This window comes from Canis lupus, chromosome 25, assembly GCF_048164855.1.
Source record: "Canis lupus baileyi chromosome 25, mCanLup2.hap1, whole genome shotgun sequence".
NCBI classification, from domain to species: Eukaryota; Metazoa; Chordata; class Mammalia; order Carnivora; family Canidae; genus Canis; species Canis lupus.
In genome coordinates this window covers 9413873-9439126 of record NC_132862.1, presented here as the reverse complement: position 1 = coordinate 9439126, position 25254 = coordinate 9413873, and the positions used below count along the sequence as shown (strand labels likewise).

Here is a 25254-nt window from a genome sequence, read left to right as displayed (position 1 = left end):
CCTTCCCCTCCAAATTTGCCATTTATTCTCATCCCTCCCTGTATACTCTCTTGCACTCAGTAAAGCCAAAACAGCAAAACTACAACAAAAGATGCTTCAGGGCCAGTTTCTCCTCCACTCCAGTTGACCTTCCACCTGTCCTGCCTGCCTCATGTGAAAGTCACTTCACCTTAGCTCACTCATTTCCAGCATTTCTACCTGGAAGCCCTTAAGAAAAAAAAAATCCAAGGAGCATGACCTGCCACTAAGCTAATTACAAAATAAATATATATATATTTTTTTTATTTTATATAGAATATAAATATTTTATACATATATTTATTTAACATATATTAAATGTTCGGTAAATGTCAGGCAGTTTCATTCATTTAATCTACTCATCAGCTCTAAGAAGTAGTAATATTTTTACCTCAGAGATCAGTTAAGTAACAAGATCAAGTTCACACAACCAGTGAACAAATTCCAATCCAACATGTCCAGCTCTGGAGCCCATAGACCTAACTAATACTGCATATCACAATGAACTTAGAATTACCTCCACCATGTCTTCCCTATATCCATGCCAGTAGAGTGTGACCTTTCAGAGCAATAGTTTCCTGTCCTCATTCCAAAACTTCCCTTTGCAGGAAAATACATGTGGTTGCCTAAGTTCCCTTATCCTTTCCCCAGCATGAAGAATGTCAGCAGAGGTGCCATCAAGAACAACTCAGAAAACACCCGTCCAAGTGCCCAGTGGCTGGCAGCAGGCCAAAGGGAAAGGAAAGAGTCATGCTCCGCTTTTCTTCCCACCTGTTCCCTCCCTAGTTCTTTTCAATTACAGTGGCCCATATCTGAGTTTCAACAAATGAGTTTATTGGTGAGACAGAAGTCATCATAACAAAAAACATCTATTAATAAACTGTTTGCTTACAAAATGAGTTTGCACATACACCTACCTCTTCAATGTCAATGCTAACCGAAATCTAGCTGGCAAAAGATGAAAATTTTCATGAGGTTGATAAGAAAAATGCTCAAATGACACACAAAGGTACTAACTTATGACAGTGTGACACGGGTAGCTACATTTCAAAAATGAAAAATAAAAATTGTACCATTATGACAAGTATCTCGAGATATAATAGTTTTGTGTTAAAAGGGTAAAGAGAATGTCCTCACATGTTTTTATAAAGACAAATACACACACACACACATAAAATCAACACCTGATTTTACTCTACTTGTTCTTATAATTAACTAATAGTTAAATGATCACCTACACTTCGTCATATATACACTAGGACATATAATTTTCATAGTGTTTAGCTTCATTTTTTAAGATAAAGTCCTAAATTTTCTTTTTCACTATTTACAACTAAATTTCAGTTCCTGTTTTACCTCCTGTATTAAGTTATGTAAACATTTCCTTCCTCCATTATACTGTGTGCCCCATCCTCATACACAGAAGTGCTGCAATAAAAAAATTTTAATTGAACTGAAGTAAAATCAATGGGAGCCATATCACACTGTAGGGCCTGACTAATACCTAAGTTATCAGTTAGAAGATGTAAAATCATGGAGAGATAATAAGAACAAGAAAGAGGCTAAATATCTGCAAGATGGGGGTCCAACATGAGGATAAGGAACCAGTGGGAGATGAAATAAAGCCAAAGAAAGATAGAGGCTCTTCACTTTAGCTGGTATCTGGGTGTACCTCAGCCATGACATTCAAAGTCATCCACTTGTCAGAGCCTGTCAAGATTGCTCCAACTCTTCCCAAACGAAACCTAGTTGACATCCCACAGAGATCCCTGGCACTTTTGAGATGAGACTTCTGGTTATGCTTGCCTCTGCCCACAAGTATGATTACCACACTTGGTGGATGCCAAACACCACCATCCACTCGGTGGATGCCAAACACCATGCAACACCATTCTACTTTTAAAATATTCATGCTAATTTTCCTCCTCCACCTCTGTGCTAGCCTTTGGGGGAGGAAGGGTATATTTTTTGAAAAATAAATACAATCAAAAAGCCCAACATTTGATTTTGTTCTGTTTGCTCTCTGAATGATGTCATAGCCAAATGATGGAAAGAATTTCTTAAAGATTCGGCATGTAGTATGAAGATTCTGACTTTACACTTCAACTATTTTGTCACAAATGCCTAACATAAGTTTAACTGGTTAGTTCAAGTTTCCAACAACCCCACAAATACACTGTCATGCATAGTTGAGACAGTTCAAAAGAAAGTTTAATTCAGTTACAAAATAAAATGGATGCTAATGCTTAACATATATATGTTTCCTATGGCTGCTGTAACATCACTTTAATGGCTGAATCAACAAATTTATTATCTCACAGTTCTGGAGGCCAGAAATCCAAAATGAATTTCACTAAGCTAAAATCATGGTGTTTTCAGGGCTGTGTTTCTCCTGGAGGTTCTAGGGGGAAGACCCATTTTCTTCCTTTTTATGGCTTCTATGGGCTGCCCACTTTCCTTGGCTCATGACCACCTTCCAACTTCAAAGTCAGCAATGGCCAATGACTAATCAGGTCTTTCTCCTGATGCATCACATCAACACTGGTGCTATTACCTCCCTTTTCCATATTTAAGGTATCCTTATGATTACACGGGACCCATTCATATAACCCAGGATAATCTCCATATTTTAAAATCTGCTGATTAGCAACCTTAATTACATCTGCAACCTTTATTTCCCCCCACCCCCATACCAAGTGACATAATATATTTACAAGTTCTGAGGAGTTAGTATATGGGTGGTTGGGAGATCATTATTCAGCCTACCACAGCTTGTCTTTCACACCCAAAGATTCATATCCAGCCCACATGGAAAGTACATTCACTCTATCCAAAAGTCTCAGTAGAATATCAGCTCATGGTTTAAAATCGGGTCTCAATCTTAGCAATTCAAAAGTCCCAAATGCCATTGTCTAAATGAGGCTTTGGGTACAATCCATCCTGAGGCACACAATTCCTCTCCATCTGTGAACCTGTGAAACTCAAGACACAAGATATCTGCTCCCAAAATATGATGGTACAATGGACATGGGATAACAAGTATAGACATTCCCATTCAAAAAGAAAGAAAAAGGAAGTTAAAAAAAAAAAGTAGACATCAGACCTGTGCAAATGTGAAATCCAGCTAAGCAAACTGCATTTGATTTCGAAGTCTGGGAATCATCCTCTGTGGCTCTTGGATCCACGCTTTAGGATCTCAGCTCTGTCTTCTGGGCTCTCAGTTCTGTCCTATTTGTTCAACCTTGTTTTTTCACGAAAGGTGATACATGTTTGCAGCTAAGTAGATTAATCAGCTTGTTTCTTGCTTATAGAACTGCTGGGATCCAACAACCTTCTTTCATTACATCCTCTCACTTCCATCTTCATGCCCAGCCAGATGTATTTTTGATGGTATAATATTCTCAAGAACCACATAGGTCTCCCATATGTATCATGGTGGTTTACTCCATTAGAGAAGAGGCTCCTCCACAGGTATTTCCTGGATAAACCTATCTCTTTAACTGGCTTCTGCTGAGATGTTTGAGGGAACCCATGAGTTCCATGTTTGATTTCTTCAAAATGCCCTTTATGTGACTGAATCCTCTGACCTTACTTCTAAGGCCCTCCCAAAAGGTTTTCCAGCCACACCATTGGCTTTATTTCCAGAGCAGGCACTCCAGGTAGTGAATCTCCGAATTTAGCATCCTTTGCAATATGGGAGGCTGAGAATTTCTCAAATATCAAATTCTGAGTTCATTTTTGCATAATAGCTCTTTCTTCAAACCACCTCTCTCCTCTCACTTCGTACTAGAAGCAGCAGCAAGAAAAACCCAGGCTGCACCTTCAACGCTCTGCACACAACTCACCTTGACTAAATACCTCAGCCCATGTTTATCAGCTTTACTTGCCACATAACTTCAGGATGCAATTTAGCTGAGTTTTAGCCACAGCATGGCAAGGATCCCCCTGCCTCAGGTTTGCAATAGCAAACGGATTTTTATCTCAGCCCTCACTGGCAGTGTCTTTAATGTCTGCATTTTTACCAATAGTCTGTTTGTGACAATTTAGGTGTTCTCCAAGGTGATTTAAGTTTTCTCTACCATACTCTTCATTTTCTTCTGAGTCCTCATGAGTAGAATTGCCATCATCCATATATCTCAGTCTATTCAAGGCAATCTGGGCTTTTTTTAGCATGCTTTTCAAAACTCTTTCAGTCTATACCTATTTCCCAATTCCAGAGCCACTTCCACATTCTTAGGTGTTTCTTACAGCAGCCCCCCACTTCCATGTATTAGTTCCCTTTGGCTGCTCTAGCAAATCACCACAAACTTCATGGCTTAAGTCAAAACAATTTATTATCTCACAGTTCTGGAGGTCTGGATTTTAACCCAGTTCTGAGTTAAAATCAAGTGTCAGCAGTGCTGGACACTCTAAGGGAAAATCCATTTTCTTGCTTTTTTTGCCTTCTCAAGACTGCCCATATTCCTTGGCTACTTTTATCTTCAAAGCCAGCAGCAGCAGGTCTAGTCATTCTCTCATTGCATCAGTAACCACTGACCCTTCTAACCTCTCTCTTCCAGATCTAAAGGACGTGGCCTGCCCATATAATCCAGAATAGTTTTCTTACCTGAAAGTCAGTTGATTAACAACCTTAATTTTATGTACAATCTTAATTCCCCTTTGACACAAAACATAACGTAACCTCAGGTTCCTAGGATTAGGACAAGAACATCTTTGAGGACCATTTTCTGCCTACCACAATGCATTTTTGTATAATGATAAATTTTCAATTCTCCTCCATTAAAATGGCCTACCATGTAAAATGGCCTACCTTGCTCTGCTCATTCATGTCATTTCATATCACAACCCTGTTTCCACTGCTCTGAATTTCTTGCATTTGCACAACAATCATTCCTAGCTCAGGATCTTTGCTCATGCTGTTTCCTTAGTCTCTGTGATTCTCCCTCTTTGTATCCCCGTGGCCTCTCTTCTCCAGATTCTCTTACTATGTCCTTCAGCTTTCAGCTTAAATGACTCTTCCTCAAAGACAGTCTCCCTGACCCTATGATCTCCTAAACTAGAGTACAGATTCACATTGCACTCTTAGTTTTTCCTCATAGCATTTATCTTACTGGTGATTAAGTTATTATCTGTGCAATTGTTTGTTTAATGACTATTTTAAGACACTCTGAAAGTAAAATTCTAACTCATGTCTTTGCTTTCTGCTAGCAGAATAGGATTGCACAACAAAAATCTATTGAAATGAATGAACATGTCTCCTTTAATCATCATAAGAATATTAATTTTATGATTGAGGGTACTCAAGTTCAGAGAAATTGAGTCACTTCACCATAGTAAAACATCTACTGAGATTCCATTTGGGTCTATCTGGTTTCTAAGTCCATCTCCTTGTCACTGTGTTATTCTATTCTGTTGGGGTACCAATGACCTTGTCCCTAAGTCTGTGGATGTTCACTGGTCATCATATTGACAAATACTCATTGCAACCTAACCTCACTTTCCTTAATGCAATTACTTTTACCTACTAAAGTCAATAGCCCACCACCAAATGCCCAATTTCAGTCCTGTTTTTAAATACTGATGTAAGAGTAGACTTGTGGACATTTTTTTTTCCTCTTAAAATCTTTTTCTTTTTAAGATTTTATTTATTTGAGAGAGAGAGGGAAAAAAAGACAGTGAGTTGGGGAGGGCAGGAGCGGGAGAGATTGACTCCCAAGCAGACTCCCTGCTGAGCACACAGCCATCATGGGCTCCATCTCAGGACCTATAAGATCTTGACCTGAGCCGAAATCACCAGTTAACCCAGTGAGTCACTCAGGGACCTCTTCCTTTAAAATCTTTAAATTTTAAGGTTCCTAAAAAAGAACTACCAAACTTATTTTCAAATTACCAACTCAGGAAAAAAATATGCTTTGATTTTATCTACTACTCTTGTGGGGATTAATGGCATTATAAAATCTGTGAATACCTTAGAAGAAATTTTATTAAACCAACAGATGAAACTATCAGCTTTGGGAACCTGGCCAGACAAATTGTTAAAATCAAAGATCTAAAAATCCTGCTAACGTTGCTAGAAAGTCCTGGAACTGTACTTCATATGTGTTTATTCTTGGTCTCTCATGTACAGAGAAGAAAGAATATTATTATGAACATTATCTTTACAAATACTTCCTAGATTTAAACAGGTAGACATAATTCTATTTATAATTGCACTACCACTTAAAATTTCAGACCTCTTTATGAGCTTTCATAGGTCTTTTTCATTGTCAGCATTCAGGCCTCTATTTTTTTTTTAAATGTAAGTGTATTTTTGTGGCTATGAGTCAGACTGCAGCTAGAAATACTTAGAAGAATTTGATGTAGATTCCAAACTGTTGCCTGGATACTTTTCCTTTTGAAAATGATTATAATTGGCACAGATAAAAAGCCACATTTATTAAGGGATGATCTAATTTAGCATCTTCTTACTTCAATTTCCAATGCAGCTACAAATCAAACTTCAACAACCACAAAACAATTTTAGTGATACCATGATAAAAACCAGGTATGACTTTGAAATATATTTCCATTTGCTTTCATTTTACATATATAATAAAATATCATTATTAAGTAATATATTCATATGGCAAAACAATTTACAAAAATTATTTATGGTTTAAAAAGTACTGAATTGAAAGCATCTTAAGTATCACTAAAGAGAATAATGAAGTAGCCAAGAGGAGAAATACTAAATGAGCAAAAATCACTGGGAAATCATATGCTGAGATTTCTTTATTTTCAAGCTAAGAAACAAAAGAAGATGGTTATACCACCACACAAGAAATTTAATGGTTCAAAATCCCTTCCATTTGTATAGAACATATCTGATAGCACAAAGCAACTTATCTGATAGGTTTATATGAAATCTGAGAGCATCTCACAGGTTTTGTAATTTGTTACTATCCTACTATGACATTTTACACACTATACAAAAATATCTGCAGCACCCTCAATCCACCATAAATCAAATTCATAAAATCTTCAGTCTGAAAGCTTTGGTCTCTCTAAAACCCGTGGAATCCCCATGAAGCAGTAGGAGTCAGAACTGACTTTTTACCAATATTTTCTAATAGCAGAGAAAACACATTTCCAAGGTAACGCAGAACTACCAGGCAGAGCCAAATATCTACCTGTTGTCAATTGCATAATCTAAATCTTCAAATAAGAGAAGTTGTTAGAGCATCAATAAATCAGTAATAAATGCCTATTGAGAACACAGCAGGTAGCAGATACTTGCTGACTGACTGGCAATATGAAATAACATTCCTAATTTGACAGGAAATGAAATTTTACATCTTTAAATCTAGAAAACTATATTTATTAGGCATTCACTCTGTCTAAAGGTAGGTCTTGGTACCAACATGGACATAAAAACAATTCATCGATGTACACTGATATGTAGTTACAATGGACAGTTCATTTCCAACACGATTCCTACCTCGAAGAACTAGCAATTTAAATAAAAATGAAAACATTCCTTTAAAAAACTTAACCAGGAAAAGATATTTGTGCCTTGAGACTATTTCCTAGAAATCGTCTAATTGTCTAGCACGAGAACACAAAATGTACAGTCCTCAAGGTTTCTCGTTGTGACAGGTCAGATACTCTTCAGAGGAAATGAACATCACTAGTATAATTTAAAGGACCTTTGGAAATTTTAAAGGCACTTCAACACTACTTGTTTATTAGGAGCTTTGGCTTCTGTAAAGCTTTCCAGTTACTCAAATTAGCAGTCTGAAATAACTTTGCTTCCAGTTCACAGAGATTAAAAATCAGAGATTAAAAAAAAAGAAGAAGAAAATAAAAAAACAGAAGTTTAACCCTAATGACACCTCTATTTATTTCACTTTGTGAATTTTGCTACAGTCTCGTCTTATTTCATTTATTAGATTCGGTCATTGTTTTTAAAGGATTCAATATCCAGGCTGTGCATCCTTTCCCCCCAAAAAAGACCTTTAAGTAAATAAAATATTATCACAAATAGTTGTCACAATAAAAACATTTACTGGGCTCACCATAATTAACCCAAAAAAACACATTTTAATTTTTTATAAGAGTAAACTTGTTTCAAATAAATGCAACACATGTCTATTTCCTCCTTTTCCCATTGTATAAGCTCTAGTGTTACTGTCCATGGTGACACATACTGGTTATGGCAGGCAACAGCACCACTACAGAGACATTCAAGTTTTATTTTATGCCTAGTTCTTGGTCGCAGACTTGCTGAAGCGGTTTTATTTTGCATATCCAACTCTTTAGTAATTATGAATTGCACTTCTCTTGAAGCCATGGCACCAAAATCACAAAGGAAAAATCTAGGTGGCTGGAGAGGAGGTGCTCCAGTCAGTCCATCAGATATGTTAAACCAAACTTCCTTTCTCTTTTGCATTCATCTATACTTCACCATATGTAAAACGAATCTTTCTGTGTGTGTTTAGCTACCTTTTAGAATCTCATATTCTATCTTTCCACAAATCAAACAGTATTCAAAGACTTTGGTAGATCAAAAGTGATGGCTTGATGCATTGGAATTTGCTTCTGACCACACACTTAAATATAAATTAAAATGTAGACTTTGTGCATAGCCAACATTCAGTGACTTCAATTAAAAAAAAAAAGGTTCTATGATATTACGCGTCGGGTAACGGGGATACAAAATATACCTTTGAATTAAAATGTATTTGAAAGATGTTCAAGATGATATTTAAGAGGATATTATTCCCTTTCTCTTGACATTGATAAAGTAGGATCATGATCTTTCCATGGGGAGTCGTTTCAAATCTAATATGTTTGGGATACACAGCAGACAAAACTACTGAGGACTTACTCGTTTGTCCAGAAAGCTAATAATCTACATAAAGAAATTCCTCCCCACCAGGCACCCCTGTACCTGAAACTTTCAGAGAGCGGTGTCTTAACTAAGATTAAGCTATCCTATTTCCTACCTAAATCAATTTCACCCAAATGAGGCGTTTGTGCTATAATTCATTGTTCCCCAGACTCTCAAAATCAACCATCTGCCATCGGAGTTTCTGTACAGTAATTAAGGAACTATCCATTAGAACTGGCGAGAGTGCAAAGTAAGGAGGAGGGGGCGGGAGGGGAGGAAAACCCAAACCCCTTAAAAAGAGATGGAAGGGGTGTGTGTGTGTGTGTGTGTGCGTGTGTGTCACGGTAACCCCGCTACGTCTCAGCTCCATCCAGAGGCACCGCCATCCGTAGGCATCAGAGAAGTTAGGAGCAGCTGAGGCCAACTCCCCCGGGGTTACCCCAACTGAAACCGCGCCGGGCACTGGGCACGCGCTCCTACCTTGAAAGAGAAAGGCTTTCGTCCCATTATGCAGCCCAGGGACCTGGCGCACTCCGGTCGTGGACTCCCCAAGTCCCAACTCTGTGAAGACGTCGATCTGCAGGGAGGGGTCCACACCGAGCCCCCAGACTGGGGGGAGGGTGGCGGGGGAGGGGAGGGGAGGTTGCATGGAGGGGAGCGGAGGGGGGGGTGGAAAGAAAGGAAAAGCTGCATCAAAATCCATGCCTCTTCCTCCAGGGCAGCGAAGAACCGCGTCGCGGGGACAGTGCTGGGGACCGACGAGGGGAGGCGACTCCCTCCTGCACGGCGCACAGCCTTACCTGAGATCAGCAGCCAGGCTTTAAATAGCGGAGCACCCAGTCCCATTTCCGTGACCTACTTTAAGCCCCTCTCGGGGCAAAGTTCCCCCCACCCACCCCCTCCTCGGCTCTCGGCCCTCGGAGCCTGGACTAGGGGTGTGACCCGCCCTGGCGTCTCCAAGGCGCGCGCAGAAAAACCCCGATCCCAGTCCGCCCGCCACTCCAAGCTTCCCACTCCAGACCTACTTCGGGGCGAGGGGAAAGCTAGGGCTTCCCCAACCGGCTCCGGGGGCCCCGAGGCAGGGGGTGGGGTGGGTGGGGGGTGGGGGAGCATCCCCCTTCCCGCGCCCCAGCTCTGGGCCACTCACCTGCTCCGAGACCGAAGATCAAACAGAAGGTTCTCAGCAAGACCCGAGGCTCCATGGTGTGGATCTGCTCAGTCCATCGTCTCCCTCTTTAAAAATAAAACATTAAAAAAAAAAAAAAAAAAAAAAAGATCGAAGAGGTTCTCGGAATCAAGCGGGAAAATAACGTCCGTGGCTCCGGCCGCTGCCTCGCATTTACTGATTAGTAGGATGAATACGACTTGGTTGCCTAAGAAAAAAAGGGGAGGCCCCCCCAGGCACGTGAAGAACTTGGAGCCTCCAATGCTCACATCGTTCCCGCACGCAGAGCCCAGGCGCCAGCGCAGGGGGGGTGGTGGGGGGGGCAGAGGGAGGGGTCGGCTCGCTCGGGGGCTGCTCCGCCGGGGGATTGGCTCCGGAGCTGAAGAAAAGCGGCCGAAGGCACGCACACCCCCGCCCGGGGGAAGGGAGGCGGTGGGGCGGGGGTGGGGCGGGGGTGGGGCGGCCCCCGCAGCCGCGCGAACCTGTTGTAAAGGCAGAGACAATGGAGAGAGCGGCGGAGGCGCGGGGGAGAGCGCGCTGCCCGGCGCGGGAGGGGCAGTCCCGGGGAGGCGGGGAGGGGGGGGGGGGCGAGGCCCGCACCCCCGGGCCTCCCCAGCCGGGGCTCCCGGGGGCTCCGAGCCCCGGAGCTGCTGCAGCCGCGCCCTCCCCTCCCCCCTCCCCGCTCCCCCGCTGACCTGGGCTGCGCCAGCCTCCTCTCGGGATCGAGGGCTGTAAAATCGAGGTGCTAAGTTGGCGGGCGCTCTCCGCTCTCGCCCCTCGATTTCGGGTGCGTGTCTTGAAAGACAGACGGAGAGAGAAAGGACCACCCAGGCGCAGACGGAGAGGCCAGGAGCTGCGCTCGCCCGCCCTTTAGGCGAAGGAGGGAAGCCGGGGGGACTGCAAGGGGAACTCCCTCCAAGGGGCAAGAGGAGGAGGGCTGCAAGGCGAGCCGGACTCTGGAGGTGCGGCTGGAGCGAGTGGAGACTAGCGGAGGCCGGTGGCGAGCCCGGGGAGCCCCGGCAGCCCCAGGGGAGAGGCTCCCGGCCCGGGGCGGGGCGCTGGAGAGCTTTGCTCGCGGAGCGCGCACGGGGAACTTCTCCTGGAACTGCTGGACAGCTCCGGGACCTCGCGCGCCCCCTGCCAAAGGACGCGGAGAACCGGGCTCTGGCTCGCCGGGAGGAGCACGCGGCAGGAGACAAGGGCACCAGGGCCAGCAGGCTTACCCTCACCGAGAAGGAGAGACAGATGATGGGTAGGTAGATAAATGGATGGATGGATGGATGCATGGATGCAGGGATGCAGGGATGCAGGGATGGATGGATGAGGATGCATGGAGGATGGATGGATGGATGGATGGATGGATGGATGGATGGATAAGAGAAAGAGAAGGAGCAAGAGGAGAGAAGTAAGAAGGCAGAGCCTGGACAAGAGAGAAGAGCCACCCCACTGTTGACCACACTCAAGCATGCTCTACGCACCCTTCTCACCTAGGCGCTGGGACCACAACAGTGAGGACATTTGAGATCTAATTCTCAACCGGCAAAAGTATACTTCAGCTCATTTGCACATAATATTTTTCAACATAGCCTTAAAATTTTGAGATAAATTTTGAATAATGACATTCAATGCCCATACAGAAAGGAGTTTCAAAAGTGATTAAAATGTTAATTGCCCCAAAGACCAATCGAATTTCTTAAGTTTCCATCCAAACAAGTAGATTCTGAATTCTCTAACAGGACCCTACATAGCTAGTTATCAAAAATGGAGTCTGAGTCTCCAGCAGAGAAATATGTACTATATTATACCATAAGGGGAAAAGGGGGACATTTTTAGCTCTACCACTGGAATTTTTAGGGGAAAAAATCAGAATCTGGAAACTTTTTTCAGTTTAATTATTAATTATCTCTCTTTATCAAATTTTTTCCACTTTACTTGGAATTTTATAAACTTTGAGAAAGAAATAAGCGGGGCAGCCCGGGTGGCTCAGCGGTTTAGCGCCGCCTTCAGCCCAGGGCCTGATCCTGGAGGATCGAGTCCCGTGTTGGGCTCCCTGCGTGGAGCCTGCTTCTCCCTCTGTCTGGGTCTCTGCCTCTCTCTATGTCCAAGAAATAAATAAAATCTTAAAAAAAAAAAAAGAAAGAAAGAAGCCAGTACTTGATGAAGTACTGTTATGAAATTTCCTAAATTTTCAGAACAAAATAAAATTAATCTAATTGAACCGAATTAATTAATTCAAAGGAAATTAGCCATCAAGAAGTTAAAGATCTAAAAAAAAAAAAAAAAAAAAAGAAGAAGTTAAAGATCTTTGTATAGCCATAATCCAAAATATTGGATTGCAATTAGTATCTACAAAAATTACATTAAATAATGGAATTATTTAAAATTCTACTGGAAGATAGAAATAAGAAGGAAAAGTAACTACACATGTATACACATATTTACATGAGAAGGTCTCCTAACCTACAGGTACTCAACCAAATCACAGAATCAGCATCTCTCTGGTGCTCACTTATTACATGATGAAAGCTGTAAGCTTGTCTCTAGTTCCCTCCCACATGCACTCATGCTCCCTCCATAAGAATGGTATTTTGTACCCAGAATTATTGCAGTTGAACCTGCCACTGTAATTATGTGACCTAATTAAAGTTATAGAAACCATTGAAATATCACTACAGACAGAGCGTGCTATTCCTATTCCAAAGTATAATGCTTTGGAAAACTGTAAGAAAGGGGAGTCATTGTATTAGCTAGGGCATGGTTATCAACCTGGGCAGAGGTCCCCGACTTCAGAGCTATGGACATTTTGAGGTTGGAAACTTCTTTGTTAGGACTATCCTGTGCCTTGTAGGATGATTAATAGCATCCTTGATTTCTACCCACTAAATGCCAGTATTTTTAATACTCCTTTTATCTACATGTCTCGTAACTATATCTTTTTTGTTTAGTTTCTTAAATTGATGCTCTAGGGAATACAATATATACAACTTTTCACCATCTATTCTAAAGTCTATATGCTACCGCTTCAGTTGGAATGTAGAACTTTACCAACATATTGGTCCCTTTATCCTCATCCCTTCATGTTGTAGTTGCCTTATATATTAAATCAGCGTACACTGAAACTTCCTTTACACAATGTTAAAATGTTTGCTTACAGTCACTGTGCTAGAAATAATAATGCCCTTTCCCACCCTCCAAAACTACATGTCCTAATGACTAGAACTTGTGAATATTATATTACATGGCAAAGAGACTTAAAGTTGAGGATGGAATTAAGACTTCTATTCAGGCAACCTTAAAATAGGGAGATTATCCTGGATTGTTTGGGTGTGGCCAATATAATTGCAAAGGTCCTTATTTGTGCAAGAGGGCAGCAGAAGAAAAGTTTACAGTAGTGGTAAAATGAGAAGAATTTGTTTTGCTGTTGCTGCCTATGAAGACGGAAGAATACAGAAGGGCTATGAGCCAAGGTATGTGGGTGGGCTGTCTTGAGAAGCTAGGAAGTACAAGAAAAAGGATTCCCCCCTACATCCTCCAGAAAGAAACAGGATCCTACCAATACCCTGATTTTAGCTCAGTGAGATCCATTTTAGACTTGTCAACTATAGAACTATAAAGTAATAAATTTGTGCTGTTTTAAACCACTAACTTTGTAGTATTTTTTTCAGCATTCACAGAAAACTTATGTAAACACAAACCACATAATGAAAATTTCAGTCAAAATGGAAAATTCTACTGACCCTGAGAGGATTTCCTTTTACCATTAACACATCACAAAGCCAAACAAAATCTTTAATAATTTTCTTACTCATAAGAAGAAAGAAAATTCTCAGATGCCATGAGAAAAAGGTAGCTAGAGATTGGCAGAGAAAGGAGTAGCCAGTGCAATGATTGGGAAAGTTTGGGATACAGGCTTTCAGACTCAATAGGGGCCCTAAGACAATGGGGTAGGATTTTAATATCCACACAAGAACTGGAAACAATGAATTATGGGAAAGCCAGAAGTGGTGAAGATTTTACTGGTCCCTCTGATAAAAATAGGAAGCTTCGAAGGATTATAGTGTATATAAAAAGTAACTTTAAAAATTTTGTACATTGGTCTAAAAAGTGACAGAAGTGCCTTCCAGCTGAACATGACCATGGGTGGAAAATAAAATCATCTATAATAAATGTCAATTCTTAAGCCTTGCCACTTGCAGATACATAGTCCAAAATTACACTCACCGCTGGTGTAAGAATTCTACAGTCAGAAATTAGAATAAAAATTCCAGAGTCTCCTGAAGAAGGAAATGTAAAACTTCTATTAAGGAACCTTCCACATATAACCTCTAGCATATAAGAGGAAAATTTCTGATAAGGATAAAATCACAATACAATAACAACAACAACAACAACAACAACATTGAAACAAAGTACCATGAAAGACAGGAGGCACACACACAGAAAAAGAACATTAGTATCTCACGAACTCAGAATATCATAAAAATGTGATAAAGCATAAAATAAGTGTTTTGAATGATTAAAAATTTTTGTAAAGGAATACAAAATATAATGAAAACAAAATTGTATGAGGAAAGATTAGGCAGATTTCAAAGAAAAAATAGAACTTCTGGAAATAAAAGTATATTTAAAAACTATATTTAAAAACCATTTGCTATAAAAGCAACAGATGAAATAGAACTGAAAATTAGTGAACAAAAAAAAAAAATCTGAGAACAAAAATCATGATCCCAGAATGTTATTGAGAATGTGGCAAGAATGATAAGAAGATGGAACACGTGAAAAAAAATATGAATATTAGAATTAGAAGACCTAACACACAACTACTTAAAGATATGGATTAAGAGACTACACAGAATAGAATCAGACAATGTCATAGGAAATATTTAAGCAACAAGTCAAAAGCTTTCAAAAATTAAAGGATATAAGATTCTGATTCTGGGTAAGATAGAATAAGTGCACCCCACCCCCTCTCTCCCTCTGAGAGCTATCGAATCTAGACAGAATGCATGGAGCATTTGAGGACTCTGATAATTAAATAGCAGCAGGCAAATTGAGAAAGACCAGAGTTTGAAGTACTACTATACTGGCAGTGAGTACTCTAAGAATAAACCCCACCAGAGTCAGACTGTCTCTTGGTGGTACACACATGAGATAAATCTGAATGTACTACGAAGTCTTTAAAACCACACACACACACACACACACACAAAACTTAGTCAAAATTTGCATCCTAAATCCAATTGAGTCATTTATCTGCTTAAAAATGAATACATTCTCCATAGTAATTAACAAAACTATGAGTCTTATAATATTAAAATGTTCAGGATATAATCTGAAATTATTTGACATATGAAAAACCAGGGAAACTTAAACTTACATGAGAAAAATACAATCAACAAATACTGATGCCAAAATGAGAGACCTTGGAATTTGTATTTTTACACAGACATTGAAAGTGTTCCAAGAAAATAAGAACGAATACTCTTGAAACAAATGAGAAGACAGAAAGTGGCAGTGAATAGGTAAAAGCAGAGATTTTAGAACTGGAAAGCATAATAACTAAAAATTTAAAACTCATTAAAATGGGCTCAGTACTAGAGATGACAGAGGAAAGAGTGAGTTTGATAGAACAATTGAAATGATGCAATCTGAACAACAGAGGGAAAACATTTTTAATCAATATAGTAGCAGAAATATGTGAGACAAAACCAAAAGAAACTTATGTCTTCAGAATCCCAAGAGAAAAGAGTTCAGTCCAAAAAAAGTATTTCAAGAAATAATGGCTTAACACTTATCAACAAGAGCCAAACTATGGAGAGAGCCCGAATGTCCATCGACTGATGAATGGATAAAGAAGATGTGGTAAATAATATATATATATATATAACTCAGCCATCAAAAGAATGAAATTTTGCCATTTACAATGATGTGGATGGAGCTAGAATGTATTATGCTAAGTGAAATGAGTCAATCAGAGAAAGACAAATACCACATGATTTCACTCATTTGTGGAATTTAGGAACGAAAACAGATTGAACATATGGGAAGGAGGAAAAGAAAATAAATGGAGACAGGGAAACAAGCCATAGGGACTCCTAACAATAAAGAACCAACTGAGGGTTGATGGAAGGAGGTGTGTAGGGGATGGGCTAGATAGGTGATGGGGATTAGGAGGGCACTTGTTATGATGAACACTGGATGTTGTATATAAGTGATGAATCACTGAATTCTACTCTTGAAACCAATATTGTACTGTATGTTAACTAAAATTTAAATAAAAATTTCTAAAAAGAAAAAATGGCTTAAGACACCTTGAAGTTGTCAAAAGACATAAACTTAGGGTTTCAGGGAACTCCGTATATCCCAAAGAAGATAAAGTCAAAGAACCTATGACCAGCCATATCATAATCAAACTGCTGAAAACAATAAAAAAGAAAACTATCACAAAGAAAAAAAATACTGAGGGGATCCCTGGGTGGCGCAGCGGTTTGGCACCTGCCTTTGGCCCAGGGCGCGATCCTGGAGACCCAGGATCGAATCCCACATCCGGCTCCCGGTGCATGGAGCCTGCTTCTCCCTCTGCCTATGTCTCTGCCTCTCTCTCTCTCTCTCTTTCTCTCTCTCTGTGACTATATAAATAAATAAAAATTAAAAAAATATATAAAAAAAATACTGAAAGCCAACTGGGAAAAATGACACTTTATTTATAGGGAAGCGACAATTTGAATGAATACAGACTTGTTATCAGAAACCACAGAGGCCAGATGGAGAAGAACAACATTTTTTAAAGTGCTCAAAGAATACTGTCATTCTGGAATTCTGTATCTGGTGAAAAGATCCTTTAGCAATAAAGATGGAGGAAAAATATTCTCCGATGAAGAAAATCTAAAAGAACTGGTTATCAGCAGGCCTACTTTGAAAGAACTGCTACAGAAACTTCTTCGAACAGAAGGGAAATGATAACAGAAAAACAACTAACATATCAGGAATGAAGAAATAACAACAAAGATGGTAAATATCTGGGTAAATATAGACTATTCTTCTCTTGAGTCTTAGAAAATATGCTTGTATTCATTTTCTATTGCTAGTATAACAAATTACCACAAACTTAGTAACTTGAAATAACACAAATTTATGACCCTACAGTTCTGTAGGGTCATAAATTTGACACTGGTCTCATCAGGCTAAGCTCAGTGTGTCAATAAGGTTGTACTCCTTTCTGAAGGCCCTAAGAAAAAACGTTTTTCAGCTTCTAGAGAGTACCTGCAATCCTTGGCTCATTGACCCCTTCTATCTCCAAAGCCAGCAACAGCAGTCAAGTCCTACTAATAGTGCAGTCTCTGTTTCTCTGACTACAGTTTGGAAAGGTCCTCAGCTTTTAAGCATTTACATGATGACACTGAAGTCATCTGGATAATGTAGGATAATCTGGGGTCTCCACCAGAAGGCCCTTAAACTTAATTATTTGTACAAAGTTCCTTTGTCATCTTTGGGAACATATTCATAGTTTCTGGGGATTAGGGTGTGGACATCTTTGAAGAGCCATTCTTCTCGCTATCACAGTGATGGAAAGAAATATTTTTAAATCATCTACAGGGGTTTAGAAGTATGTATATTTAAAACAAAAAACAACCACAACATAAAAAGATGAGGATCAATGAACCAATATGGTGGTAAATTTTCTATAGTCTAATTGAAGTGGTAACATATGAACTCAAAGTAGACAGTGAAAAGTTAAATATGTATATTTGACTCTCTAGAACACTAATTTAAAAAGCTGTACAAAGATATAGTTAAAGATACAATCAATAGAATACTAAAAAATATTCAAATAACCTGAAAGAGGAAGGAAAGGGTTAAGAGAGAAATAGAAGGAATAGAGACAAAAGAAATAAAATGGTAGACCAAAATCCAAATAACAATAGTGGCATTAAATGTAAGTGGTCTAAACATAACAATGAAGACTATCAGAGTGAACTCGAAAAATATAATTTAACTATATGCTGTTAAAAAAAATCATTTCAAATACAATGTAAATATAAGGCAAAAGGATTAAGAAAAATGTACTATGCAAACATGACTCAAAAGAAATTTGGAGTTGTTACATTAATATCAAACAAGGTAAACTTTAAAGAAAATCACCAGCAAAAAAAGAGGTACATATAATAATAAAAAGGATCAATTCACAAAGAAAACAGAACAATCCTAATACGTGTGTCTGCACATAATAGTAAAGCTTCAAAACACATGAAGCATTTGCCTAGAGAAATGGTGACAGAACTGAAGGAAACAACAGACAAATCCACAGTTATATTTAGAAACTTCCTATATTCCTCTTTCATAATCAGTGGAAATCTTTAGTCCCAGATAATTTCAATGCCAAATTCCACCAAACATTTAGGAAGAAATAACATCAAGTATACACAAATCTTCCAGAAAACAGAAGAGGAGGGAACAATTCCCACCTCTTTTTATAAGACTAGCATTACTCATACCAAAACCAGACAAAGACAGTGAAAAACAACAAAACTAGAATGTAGACATAGCAGGTATCTTTTGAACATGGACACAAAATATATCTTCTGAACATACATGCAAAATTCTCAACAAAATAGTAAATAAATAATATATAAAAAGAACAACAAACAATCACAAAGTAGAGTTCATCCCAGCAGTGTAAGGCTGATTCAACTTTTTAAAATTAATCAGGGCAGCCCGGGTCAGCAGTTTAGCGCCGCCTACAGTCCAGGGCGTGATCCTGGAGTCCCGGGATCGAGTCCCACATCGGGCTCCCTGCATGGAGCCTGCTTCTCCCTCTGCCTGTGTCTCTGCCTCTCTCTCTCTCTCTCTCTCTCTCTATGAATAAATAAATATAATCTTTAAAAAATAAAATTAATGTAATCTACCATTTTACAATATAAAAAGAGATAAATCACATGATCATATTAATTGATACAAGAAAAGCATTAGATAAAATTCAACTACTGATAATAAAATAAATAATTCACTGTGAAGTAAAAATAGAAGGGAACTTGCTCAATTTAATAAAGGACATTTTAAAAGATTGCATTATGAAGGGAACACTACTGGAGTTTCCAATCAATACAATAAGCCAACGGAAAGAAATAAAAACTATTCATGTTGGAAAGGAAGAAATCATTTACTCCACAATTTGGTCATCTACATTTAAAAACTCCCAAAGCATCGTTGAAAACCTGTTATAAAAAAAAAAAAAAAAAAAAGAAAATAAAAACCTGTTAGAACGAGGAAGTGAGTTTAGCAATGTTATAGAATACAAGGTCAGCATACAGAAACCAATTATATGTATATGTGGTTGCAAGGAATCATTAAAAATATAAATTAAAAAACAATACCATGTATAATAGCATTAAAAGACATAATGTATATAGAGAAATCTAACTATAGACAAGATGTAACACTGAGAATATAGAACATTGCTGAGTGAAATTAAAGACCTAAATGCATGAGAAGATTTATCATGCTCATTGATAAGATTTAATGTTAAGGCATCGATTATAGTTATTGATCTAAAGATTTAAGACAATCCTAGTCAAAATCACGGTAGGCTACTTGGTAGCAATTGATAAGCTGATTCTAAAATTTATATAGAAAGGCAAAGAAAATAGAAAAACTAAAAAAATAAAGATTGAAAAAGAGAAAAACTAGGGGATTTACACCATCTGACTTTAAGACTATACTATAAAGCTATAGATCAAGACTATGATATTAGGATGAAGACAGACATATAAGTTAATGGAATAAAAATAAAGAGTAAAGGGATAGATTCACATGTATACTTAATTGATTTTTATGAAGGCACAGATATTTCAATGACTAATTGATCATTTTTTAAGATTCTAATTCTAGTATAATTAACGTACAGTGTCATATTAATTTCTTTTATAATTTAAATTCAAATTAGTTAACATACAGTTAACATATAGTAGTATTGGTTTCAGGAGTAAAATTTAGTGATTCATTACTTACATATACAACCCAGTGCTCATCCCAGCAAGTGCCCTCCTTAATGCCCATCACCCATTTAGCACATTCCCCTCACCTTCTTACCCTCTAGCAACCCTTGGTCTATTCTCTGTAGTTAAGAGTCTCTTCTGGTTTTCCTCTCTCTCTGTTTTATCTTATTTTTTCCTTCACTTCCCTTACATTCATCTGTTTTGTATCTAAAATCATATGATATTTGTATTTATCACACTGACTTATTTCACTTGGCACAATATACCCTAAATCCATTCATGCTGTCACAAAAGGCAAGATTTCATTCTTATGTCTGAGTAATATTCCATTGTGTGTGTGTATATACATACTTACATATATATGTATATATATATATATATCACATCTTCTTTATTTATTCATCTAGATAATTTATCATTTTTTTAAGTTGGACTAACTTAAGTAATCTCTATACCTAACATGAGGCTAAAACACCCAACTCCAAGATCAAGAGTTGTATACTCTTCTGACTGAGCCAGCCAGGCACCCCAATAAGTGATAATTTTTTTAATAACTGGACATCCATATGAGAAGGAAGGAAGGAAGGAAGGAAGGAAGGAAGGAAGGAAGGAAGGAAGGAAGGAAGGGAAAAAGGAAGGAGAGAGGGAAGGAACAGAGAGAGGGAGATGAGGGAGGGTGGGAAATGAGGGAGAGAAAAAAAGAGGAAGGAAGTGAAGGAGAGAGGAGAGGGAGAGAGAGAATCCTTATTCATAACCCTTATCTTGCACCATATACCATAATTAACCTGAAATGGATCATAAGCTAAGATATTTATAGTTTTAGAGGAAAACATAGGTGAAAATCTTTGTGATTTGGGTTAGGCAAAATTTCTTAAGGGCACAAAAAAAACCACATAAATTAATAGATAAAACTGATAAATCATATTTCAAAATTAAAAACTAAATTTTTGGAAGATAATTAAAATAATTAAAAGAGAGGCACCTGGGTGGCTCAGTCAGTTAAGTGACTGACTTTTGGTTTTGGCTCAGGTCATGATCTCAAGGTCATGAGATCTAGCTCCACGTTCAGCTCAGAATCTGCTTGGGATTCTTTCTCACTCCCTCTCTGCCCCTCCCTCTGTGTTCTCTCTCTCTCTCTCTCAAATAAATAAACATTTCTAAAAAAAAAAAAAAAAAAAAAAAGCTTGGCTGCAAGGAATCAAAATGGTACAAGTCCTTTGGAAAATGGTTTAGAGGCTTCTTATAAAATGAAATATCGAAATATCGACTCTTAGATATTTGTTCTAAAGAAATAAACACAGATTCCCTCAAAAAGACCCATTTCTGAATGTTTATGGTAGATTTGTTCATTTGAGCCAAATATAGAAACAGCCCAAATGTCTACAGATTGATAGATGGACACATGAATTGTGATAAACTCCTGCAACGGAACGCTTAGCAATGCAGCACAATGAATGACTAATACATGCGACACCATGCTTCTGTCACAGGCTGACTGTCACAAAGCCTGGGATGATGATAAGAGTGACTCTGGACCCCTTTCTTCTTCCCTTCATTCACATTAACAATCATCAGAGTATCTTGGTTTCTATTCTGGGGCTCAAGGCAGAGTGGCTTAGGTTTATTTAACCAGCCACACACTCCGACATCCCCCTTACCCCAACATGTAGCTTGAAAGGGTTTAGCCCTTCAAGACCTTATTTGTGAGGTTTTGTTGAAACAACAGGACCACAGAAAATAATAAAATGATTCTGAAAGTAGATCTGGACTAAGCAGGGTGCAAAGAGAGAAAAGTAAAGTGATAACAATAAATAGCAAAAAGAAAAAGCATAAAAGCAAAAAGATTAGAATAAGGGAGCAGGATCTCAAAGGGAGAATGATACAAAAAAAGAAATGAAGTGGGAAAAGAGAATTTATATAACCAAGGTGCCTTTCCTTCCAAAGCGCACTCTTACTCACTTGCGACAGTGGAAGCTAGGAGATGCCCACTGGGGACATGAGAGGGTGTTAGCTTTCAATCAACATTCTTTATATTCTCTACACACTTTGAACTTCTCACACTCCCCAACTGTAGCTCTCTACGAAAAAAATAGCATGAGTGCTGTTTCAAATGGTTCTAGAGACAGCATGGTGAAAGATAGAAGCTTGAAATTTGCTCAAGAGCTCTGGCTCAAGGCCCTGTCCCACCTCTTTCCTGAGCCAAACACAACCTCCCTGCACCAGTTATGGGGATAGCATAACTGACGCCTATCTAGCCCAGCACTGAGGAGGATGGGTCCACTTCAAAAATTGCTACACGGTATATTAATGCTAGTTCTGCCTGTTGTCGTATTAAACTATGTGGCATCAAGGTTGGCCTGGTTCTGTCATTACCTTGAGTTATTCAGTTATAATGTGCAAAATAATGCTAATTAAAATTAGTCCATAGGACCAAGCAAGGAAAGGAGAACTGGCAATGTGAATAATGGTTAACTAAATAGCACTGCTGGCTTGTGAGCCTTATTGGTTAAAATACGTATATAGTGTTCTCAACCCAGCACTGACTTACTGGCTTACCCAATGCTATCAGTCTCCAAGAGCTATGAGTCATTGGTTTAAAAACTTATCCCACCACACAGCCCTTATTTTTAAATGCCAGTGGACAAGCAGAGTGAGCACTGGCTGCGTTGGCCAAAACACTGCAATACTTACTGTTCATCTAAACAGAATGAAGCATCCATGTGGACCCGGCTGGTCTGCTGGCTTCTAGCCTTAGTTAAGGCTTTCTATTAAAAAACAGGGCTTGGTCGAGCATTAGGAGACAAAGTAACCCTCCCTAGAAGGGCTAAAGGCCAGCATATTCTTAATGACACTAGTTTTACTTATATATCAGATTTCTCCCTTCACCCTGGAAACCCACATCCAGAAATGGTAAATATAGAAGTTATTAAAAATTCCATTTTCAAAGGAAGCTTTTTATTTGATTCTGCCTCTGTTATCATCAAAAATCATTCCTTTTTTTTTTTTTTCCAAAGGCCCACACCACATAGCCCACACCTTAAAGAATATTTATTCAATTCAGGCCTCAAGACACAATAATTCAAAATCTTTCCTGACTCATCATATAATCCTTGCTAGTTCTTTGCTACTGACATTGGAATCTTCTTTTTTGATGAACATGTAGCTGCTAGATGGAAAGTCCAGACCAAGTTTCCCAAATGCATGGCATGAGAACAAAGATAAGTTTATGTTAGTATCTTAAGAGTCTGGCAGGGACCCAGAATCAGCGTGAGCTCAGCCAGAGTGTCTATGCATACATATCGTCAAATCTTCTGACAGGAAGAAATGCCTCAAGAGCTCTGTCACCATGCCAAGGCCAGCCTCTATTTCCAGCTTTACTATCTTGGCCAAAGGCTGGAGCTGAGAAGGCAAACTGAAAGACAGAGCTGCTGAGCGAGCAGGAAAATAAATGTGGAGTGGGGTGGGAGTGGGGGCTTGGCCATCCTTCTCCTTTCCCTACGCAGGCTGACTCTTAACATTCACAATGCTAAGTAAAGGGGAAGACTGGCCATCACTCACAATCACAAAAGAAGAAAGCTTGTAAAGTTCTCACGTTGCACACTAAGACAAAGACAAGTCAAGTAATTTGTTCAAAACCGCACAACCAATTCATTTCAGAGCCAGCTCATCCTAGAACTCATTCTCTTAACTTATTCATTTACTCAACAGGTATATGTAGAGCTCCACCTATGTGATGAGCACCATGCTCTGTGCCCCAGATCAGCAAACCTCAGCCAGGGTCCGGGCACACTTGGGCAAAAGACCCCTTATGAACAGCCACAGACTAATCTAAAAATATAACTGCTGGGGTGCCTGGTTGGCTTAGTCAGTTGAACATGTGACTCTTGATCTCAGGGTTGTGAGTTCAAGCCCCTTGGTTGTGGAAGCTACTTAAAAATAAAATTAACAAAATAAATAAAATAAAATTAAAATTAAAATTAATAAAATAAATAAATAAAATTAAATTAATAAAATTTTAAAAATATAAATATAACTGCTAGCTCCAGCTCTTCCAAGAATGATGCACCATCCCTTGAACTTTCATAAACGGCTCCATGAAATGTTACCTAGGCCCAACCTATACCTCTCTTGATAAAATCTCTCACTCTCTCTCCCTACTCACTCTCTCTCTCCAGCACCTTTTGGGTGCTCCTGGAACCACCCAACATGTTCCCGCCCCAGGATTGTCACATACCCAGCTTGCTCTGCCTGGAATACACTTCTCTGCTGCTTTACTTCTTCCCAACGTCACCTTCTCAGTTGCAACACCCCCTAACATACATACTCAGCACTTCCTATTCCCCTTCCTTAATTTATAATTATGATATATTTGTTTATTATCATCATCTCCCCACACCAAGACATAAGCTCCATTTTCACAAGTTTATTTGCTGCTTTATTCTTCATATTTACAACAGTGCTTGGCACATGGTAGGTGTGAAGAAACGTTTGTTGCATACACGAACAAGGGATAAAGACACACCTAGTATATGTCTGGCATACAGTGAAGCAATCAATAAATGGTAGCTACTGTTGGAATTTGCTACAGTGAAAGTATGCAAACTATTGATCAGGAGGACATAATCCTGTAGGGCATGCAAAATCTCCTCGTTAACTTCTGCAGAACATTCTACCTACTTGCTGAGATACGACAAAAGCCAGCTTCTTTTATCACTACTATACATTCAAAATGGGTTCTACAAATGATTTTTTATGGAGATCTAAGTTTCTGAGCAAAACCTCCTGTGTAAAATTCACAGCAGTTTTGTAACATAATTTTTTTAGCAACGAAAAGAAATTGACAACTTATTTTCTCTTGTTATTTATCTCAGTACTTCAGGTTGTTATCGATTGTACACCCAAATATGCCTCAAAATGCCTCCAACTTAGGATAAAACACATTCTTTTTTTCATTTTTTTTCATTGCCTTTAGTTTCCTCCCTCTTGCACAACAAATTGTATCACTGTGACTGACAACTATTTTGCCAACATTTCAGGTATATTTTTCAACTTTTTGCTTTTCTGTTCTCTTTATCCATACATCGAATTATTTTTCTCCCTTTGGCTTGACTACTTGCATCCTGTTTCATTCTGAAGGTGACTTGCTATTTTAATTGACAAAACTCAGGTGTTCAAAATGGCAATTTTTTCTGTACTTCCTATTCAAT

At 38.9% G+C, this 25254-nt stretch overlaps 1 protein-coding gene across 2 annotated transcripts in view; it reads right to left on the bottom strand.

Moving 5' to 3' along the window:
- Positions 1 to 25254, bottom strand: part of NELL2 (neural EGFL like 2) — a 381434-nt gene that overhangs the window by 309080 nt on the left and 47100 nt on the right. The window contains exons 1-3 of one of the 2 annotated variants that reach the window (XM_072798246.1): positions 10748 to 11037; positions 10035 to 10120; positions 9368 to 9496 (exon numbers count right to left, since the gene is read on the bottom strand). In XM_072798246.1, coding sequence (XP_072654347.1) covers positions 9368 to 9496; positions 10035 to 10089 — 184 coding nt within the window. In that variant the 5' untranslated portion in view covers positions 10090 to 10120; positions 10748 to 11037. Of the gene's footprint in view, positions 1 to 9367; positions 9497 to 10034; positions 10121 to 10747; positions 11038 to 25254 lie in introns of those variants that run through there. The other variant, XM_072798247.1, reaches the window with a different exon arrangement.